The sequence below is a fragment of the Gadus morhua genome, chromosome 11 (genome assembly GCF_902167405.1).
Source record: "Gadus morhua chromosome 11, gadMor3.0, whole genome shotgun sequence".
Taxonomy (NCBI): Eukaryota; Metazoa; Chordata; class Actinopteri; order Gadiformes; family Gadidae; genus Gadus; species Gadus morhua.
The window spans coordinates 14,360,397-14,367,896 of NC_044058.1; the positions used below are offsets into that span (position 1 = coordinate 14,360,397).

The following is a 7,500-nucleotide window of genomic DNA, read 5'->3' on the forward strand; positions in this document are numbered from 1 at the left end:
TTGTAGAACTCCAGCAGCTCGTCGAAGGAGGAGGTGGTGCTGCCCTCCTCGGAGCGGTCCTCCCAGTCCTCGCGCCGCTCCGGGTCCATCTTGCGGCAGTGGTAGGCGTTGCTGCAGCACGAGTCGATGAAGAACTCGTTGATGCCCCAGTACTCGATCTCCTGGCTGAAGGAGAAGATGCACAGCTCGGCCATGACGTGCAGCCGGCCCGTGTTGTAGAAGTTGAGCACGTAGGGGAAGAGCGCCGGGTTGCGGTCGAAGTAGAACTCCTTCTCGGCGTCGTCGTAGTCGTCGCACAGCTCCAGGATGGACTCCTTGGACTGGCAGGTGAGCAGGCGCGCCAGCCGGGTCTCGGGGAAGCGGGACAGCGTGTTGGACCACAGCTTCTTCTTGAAGCCGCCCACGTTGATGCGTATGGCGGCGTCCTCCTGGATGTAGGCCCCGGCGCCAAGCCCCCCGACGCCCTGACCCAGAGTCATGTCTGGGAGGAGGGGAGGAGGGGGAGGCCACAGGGTCAGCCTGCTATACTGCTGCTGCTACTGCTGTTACTACTAGTGCACTGATAACCGTGTGTACGCACAAACACACACACACACACACACACACACACACACACACACACACACACACACACACACACACACACACACACACACACACAGAAATACACAGGCAAGCGAACACACAGACAAACCCATACACAAACAAGCACATATACACACGGACACAATCGCGCATACATACAAACAAAAGCACACGCACACACACGCACACGCAATCACCTGGACGCAAAGGCGTCCACACAGAAAACTAAGTTCAAGGCAATGGACGCTCTAAAAGGGTTTCCATTATTTTATTGAAAGCAATTATCACTCCGTTAGTATGATGATCACACTTTGCTTGTCTTCGGATAAAATGATCATAGAATAGCCAACATAAATATATTTCTGCATCATGTAGCTAAGATACTTACTTTACTGGGCGCCAAGTACACCGTTTCTCCACGAAAACACGCGGCGTGACATTGAACCTGTTGGCATTCTCAAGGTTATTTAGTGTTAGAAACTTGTGACCAAGTTTTGCCCGAGAAGATTATCCTCTGTCCTTTCCTTTGCTGCCTAATCGACATCGAAGAAGACCGCTCCCCTTGTTGTCTCAAAATATAGGATATACATTAGAAAAAAAGGCAAGCGTCTCTTGGACAGCGCGATGTTTTCTCTAGACTTCACATTTGAAACTGTTTACGATCACGGAAAACACGAGTCGATCAACTGGAACTCCCCTTTTCAGATATCCGAGTGTAAAGTCAAAGAGCAGCGCACTCACACACACACACACACACACACGCCTCGACGGCTTATTTTGTTTGTGCGAGGGAATTCCTTCCTCCCGTCGCCCTCGCTCTCCATCCCACAGTGGTCTCTCTATCTGTTGCTGCGCAGCAACACGTAGCTCAGTGCAACGCCCCCCACTGACACCACAACACCCCACCCACCACCCCGGAGTGATCTCAACATCTCCGTGATGCCGAGTAGAGAGAGCGAGAGAGAGCGAAAGAGGAAGAGAGAGAGAGAAAGAGCGAGATAGAGAAGGAGCGAGAGAGAGAGAGAGAGAGAGAGAGAGAGAGAGAGAGAGAGAGAGAGAGAGACGGAAGGAGAGAGAGAGTTAGGGAGGGAGAGAGAAAGAGCGGAGTAGAAGGATGGGGATGGTAAGGAAGATGGAGGTTTAATTTGATTAAAGTTTGTTCCAGGTACCAACACATTAAACCATTTCCTTAAATATCAGCGTTAAATATAGATAAGATAACAAATACTTCAGATACCGTAATCATATTGACGTAGTGAGGGCTAAAGATTATATAAATTATTAATATTAATATTATATTAATATTATATTAATAATTTAGTCAGTTCTTTGTTTCATAACTAATTGTGTACAGATATCATCTGTACATATAGTTTTTAGGAATTTACAGGAGGCACACAGGCACACACACACAGTCACACACACACACACACACACACACACACACACACACACACACACACACACACACACACACACACACACACACACACACACACACACACACACTCACACACACACACACACACACACAAAAGCGTGCAAACCAGCACACACTCGCGTGCGCGTGTGCGCACACCCTCTTTTTAAATGATGACCACAGAATGGACTTTTTCCAATGGCTCTCTCACACACAGACCATCCCTGATACGACTCTGCGTGATCGTGATTATAAACTGATTCAACTGGACCTCTCCCCCCTGCTCTTGTTGGCTCAGACAGTCCTAATAAAGCCCTGTGCAGCCTTTCATTTCCATCCATATCCACCACCACCTGGTGGGATTTGAGTTATTATTCCAGCAAGTCTGCTTCATTGGAACTGGAGTCTTTTGCACAAATGTCTAATGTGTGCGTGTGTACTACACAGGAAGAAGGGGTTAGGAGGATGTACATCAAACATAAGGATTATATTGTACCAATATTAATCCAATGTTTATTCCTTATCTTCAAGCCCCTTAAGCTCTGTTGAATGTTGAGTCTTGAGTCGTGTTTGATACCCTTCCCCCTCTCACAAGCCTTCAAGGTATTCTGTTTTTGAAGGCACGCACGCCGCCTCCATTTATTTGGCTGTGGGTGGAGAAGCGTCACGGTTATTGTTTGGGATCTCCACCGGTTAATTCAGAGCTTCTCACAGGAGGACCGACAATCATTGCCTGCTGTGATTTATGTCATGCGGACGGATTCATTTTTCATATTCAGTCTTTTTGTTTGGTTCCCCCCTTTCCCACCGTTGTTAACGTAAATCCATTCCCGGATGATTCTGTGATGGATTTAGATTCCACAGTTAAGTCCTTATTTGATGCTTTCCGTGCTAGCCGACGGAGACTGATGCTTCTCAATGAAAACATGATGTCTCGTTTCAAACCTGGCAGTTCTGTGAAACATGAAATCTCGTTTCAAACCAATCTCAGCCTCTGGAAATGTTCCTGGCTGATGTTAAATATGAAGCAGCCTGATGGTTTGGCAGAGTAAGTGCACATAAACATAACCTTTAGTCAACGATGAAGTCTTGCTTCTTCAGTCATTTGGGGTTTGAAATGTTGGGGCTTGGACCACAGGGTTCATTTTGAACCACAACTATACAAACACTGACATAATCGTAACAGTGCTGAGAGCTGCAAAATGGGAAAGAGATCACATAGTATATGGATAAGAGTTATGACTAAAGTGTAAATCTGGTCCTAAATGTTTGGGGGTACGTTCCCTGCTCTTAGAAAATGAGAAAATAAAAAGATGAATATATCAAAGTATATTATTTATTCTAAATATAGCCATTTTACATATCGTTTGGCCCAAGAAAAAAACGTGGAATGCAGTATTTATGAATGGAATGGGGAATTAAACGCTTTTCAATTTATGCATATTTTAATGCAGTCTAATGGGGCCACTGATTGAATTAACGTAAACTGTGATCCATAAAAATATGATGCAATAACATAGAGAAAGTGTTGCGTTTGCACATTATTTTGTTCTCTCACCTCATTTCCTCTCTGCTACAGCACAATTTAGAGTCGATATATATATATATATATATATATATATATATATATATATATATATATATATATATATATATATATTGTAATAGAAAGATGAGCAATAGGTTGGAATTGAAAAAACAACAACAATGCAAAATGGAAAAAAGGATTACGAAGATTAAAAAAAGGATAGAAAACCTCTCTTCATCTCTGTGTTTCAAAGCCTGGGGTGCAGAGCTGTGGTGAAAGTGTGTGGGAGGAGTTCTTATTGAGATGACTTTCACTGTTCTCCGTCATCTCCTAGTAAACACAGATCCTCTTTCTCACCAGCTATTGTCGTTTCCCACCCAAACCTTCTCATTGTGTCCATTTTGTTTTTAAATGTAGCTGCCCTTGCCTCTCTGCTGCTAATGCACCCTTTAAACCTCTCTGTGAACACCTACTTACTCTCCTGCTCTGTCCCAACAGACGACAATGTACAATGGGAGGCCTGGTTCTCATCTCCACTCCAAATCTTTTCTTACTGTGTTTAGACCGTCTCATTTGGCTACATGGTTGCTTAGATATATTTCTTGGTCGAGAGGTCGAAGGCCCATAAACAGCAGACAATGTGGCTGTGAAAGGGCTGGTTAAAATGGTGGCGCCATTAAGTCTTCACACCTGAAGAATCCCAAATCCCTTCCGATACCATCAGGGGACGTCGCCGTCTAGCCTATCGGCTCTTGCTAGTTATTTGTAGAATCCACATAAAAGGGAATCTTTTTGCTCATGTGTTTGTTCTTCCTGCAGACACACGTCTGCATGCATGCCCAGAAGGATGGAAAAAAAAATAGAAAGCCATCTCATTTGTCTCCCTTCTTCACCCTTCACGGTGAGCTAATCACATTAAACTGCCTGTGATTAAAATGGTGGAGCAGGCAGGCTGAGTCACCCTGGAGGATGGGACGTGCAGGAGCAGCGGGAGCGTCTTCTGCTTTAGCGTAGTAATCTACTCTGATGACTTCTGTCCATTACCTGGTGCATACCCAGCGCCTTCTGCAATTACACATTGGCCCACAGGAGATGTGACAATGACGTGCTAAAATATACAGAGTGAGATGAAGGTGATTCATACTCTTATTCCATTACAGCGTCAACGGAATTCTGTTCGACAAAGCAAACAGCGCCATGCCAATGTAGTACGTCGGTTTACAATTTCGACATCCAAATCCGTGTAAGCCTAATTAAACATGAACACAGTGGCAAATGGGGCGCCATGGCACCCATGGAGGGATTTTAACGTTGTGCGTGACACGGTAGGCAGAACTGTTTATCTCAGTTATGTAGCCTTGTGGGCGGATCAGGACTGGCCTTAACTCAGACACACACTTAACCCTCATTAAGATAAAGGTTAAGGCTCAATGAGCCGGGAAGATATTGGTTACTTTAAAGTTTAAATGTATAAATATCTACACACGTGTATGTTGTCTGTGATCACGCATGTGTATGAGTATGTGCATATGTGTTTGTGCGTGTGTGTGTATGTGTGTGTGTGTGTGTGTGTGTTTTTTTTTGCGTATGGATTTCTTCACGTGTGTTTGTGTTTGTGTGTGTGTGTGTGTGTGTGTGTGTGTGTGTGTGTGTGTGTGTGTGTGTGTGTGTGTGTGTGTGTGTGTGTGTGTGTGTGTGAGTGTGTGTGCGTACGTGTTTGTGTTTTCGTGTGTGTGTGTGTGTGTGTGTGTGTGTGTATTTGTGTAGATTTCAGGCTGTTTGCATTTGAAAGGAAGCAGCAGAACTGCATGGGCTCACCCTGTTTGTTGAGAGCTCAGCAGTTTGTTGAGAGCTCCGCAGAACAAACAGGCCTTCATCAGGCCAGCGTTCTCAAAGAGGAGAGTGTTCAGTGAAACGCTAAATAAGGACACGCTAACGTACTTCAGCTAACCCCTCTCCATACAAGGATGTACACACAGGTGCCACTCATACACAAAAGAGAAACCTAACACAGAAAATGTGTGTGTGTATGTGTGAGTTAGAGAGAGGGAAGCGGCATTGGCCATGGTTCATATTTTACTGCTTGTTTACTTGCGGGTACGCATTGAATGGCCTTAAGAGATTCTCTCGTAGACTACTCAAGGTCCTCTCATATACCTGAGAATGCCCATCCATACTGCCGTAATGGTCTTAGTGTGGAGGTAAAAGCCTTTCACGTGTGGATGTGAACGCATTACCCTTGTATATGTGGGAGGTAAAGTATGAAATGTAGCCTACACTGCCCCTCATATGTGCCTCTCCACATTAACTCACATTATGCCCTTTTCTCCTTTCCTTCGTCCATTGTTTTCTTCATTTCATAAACATACCCTCTCACTCAAATCCTTAAACCAAATTATGATCTATTTGAGAAAAATCCAAAGCTGTTTTATTCAATTGGATTTTCGAGCCAATCAGACCTGCTGTCTGTAAACTTTACAGCTATACCGCTGTGGATTTTCATTCTCCTAGCTGTTACCATGACTACTCTCTTTTGATTAACATGTTAAATAAAGGTGTAATAAATAAGACGCTGTCAAGATCCTCCTCATTAGTATCATCAAAGCGTACCAGAGTATCCATATGAACGAGGCTGCCCACGCAGCTACTTTGCTGGTTGGGTGCTCATGCAGGTGCACATGTTTGGGGGAGATTATAGAAGAGATCCTTAATTAATGGGGTGAGGCGTGGGGAGCCCCACCTGGGCAGGCCCTGAGGAAGAGCCAGCTCCGCGGCGGCTTTGTGTACCTACCGTAGGGTGCTTGGCAGCGCATATCGGGTCAGGTTGGATTGTGATGCTAGGACACACTTTATTATTCAATTTTATTTTTTTACATTCGGATGCTGATGAGATCTCCAAAGCAATAATGCTAAAAATGGTTCAGTATATTTTTTTACGGAAACATGCATGATGAGACACCTGTTGCCGAGCTTGACACACATCATCAAACAAAACGAGTGCCACCCTACAGGGCATTTGATGGAGCAGCTCCTTTGTCCCACCATCTGGACGAGGATTTTGGCTCAGTCGGACCACAGCTTCCGTTGTCCGTCTCGTTTGGGGCTGTTCCCTTGTCTGCCCGTCAGGGGGCAAAATTTATTGGAAATTAAAATTAAAATGACGAAAATGCTAAAATGATTAATTGAAAATCTTGACAAGTAGGCTTTACTTGAAACCATTCATATTTATATTATGTATTAGGCTATGCCACACTACATATTCTTACTAAAGCATGATTTGATATTTTAATAATATATTCTTTATTTAGTCTTACTTTTTTTACTACTATATATATATATATATATATATATATATATATATATATATATATATATATATATATATGATTGGGAACTTTTGGAAGCAGGCTATTGGACGGCTTAGAGGTCAATCACGCCACTGGCGACGTCTGACCACGCCCCCCTCCACGTTCCCTCTCGTCCCCCTCTTCCCTCCCACCTGTTCCTATTTCTTCCTCTGCAACTGTACTTTCTCGTGCTCCCATTGAAGTGATTACGGGAAGTCTTAAGGGATGACAAGTTTCAGCACACTTGGACAACTATGTGAAGATAAAATCAATAGTGGTTTTCAAGAATCCAGAATAAATTGCACAACAGGGAAATATGGCAAACTCTACTCTATTCCAGAATACAAGTTCTGGAATAGAGTTGCTACCTAATGCATCCCCTTTTCACCATTCCGACATGCGTGAAAATCCACTCCGGGTAAGTACTACAAAAATAATAATAAAGTAACCCTAAACCCCTAACTAAATCGACACTACACTGTAAACTTTTGTGTTATTGAAACAAAATCTGAAACTGAACATTATTTGAGAAGGGAAAACTAGTCATTGTGAGTCCATAAGTGTCTCCCCAATCTGAAAGCTCTTTGTTAATGAGCTTTTTGTAAATGAGTTCGCAGCAA

The 7,500-nt window shown here is 43.8% G+C and overlaps 2 protein-coding genes across 2 annotated transcripts in view; one reads left to right on the top strand and one right to left on the bottom strand.

Annotated features, from left to right (window-relative positions):
- kcns2 (potassium voltage-gated channel modifier subfamily S member 2) overlaps nt 1–1,482 on the bottom strand; it is a 2,916-nt gene extending 1,434 nt beyond the window's left edge. The window contains exons 1-2 of the mRNA XM_030371607.1: nt 974–1,482; nt 1–481 (exon numbers count right to left, since the gene is read on the bottom strand). The exon at nt 1–481 is cut by the window's left edge and continues 1,434 nt beyond it. Of these exons, the coding sequence (XP_030227467.1) occupies nt 1–479 (479 nt within the window). The 5' untranslated portion in view covers nt 480–481; nt 974–1,482. The remainder of the gene's footprint in view (nt 482–973) is intronic.
- Nucleotides 1,483–7,046: 5,564 nt separating this feature from the next.
- nipal2 (NIPA like domain containing 2) overlaps nt 7,047–7,500 on the top strand; it is a 19,422-nt gene continuing 18,968 nt past the window's right edge. Inside the window, exon 1 of the mRNA XM_030370886.1 lies at nt 7,047–7,298. Coding sequence (XP_030226746.1) covers nt 7,197–7,298 — 102 coding nt within the window. The 5' untranslated portion in view covers nt 7,047–7,196. The remainder of the gene's footprint in view (nt 7,299–7,500) is intronic.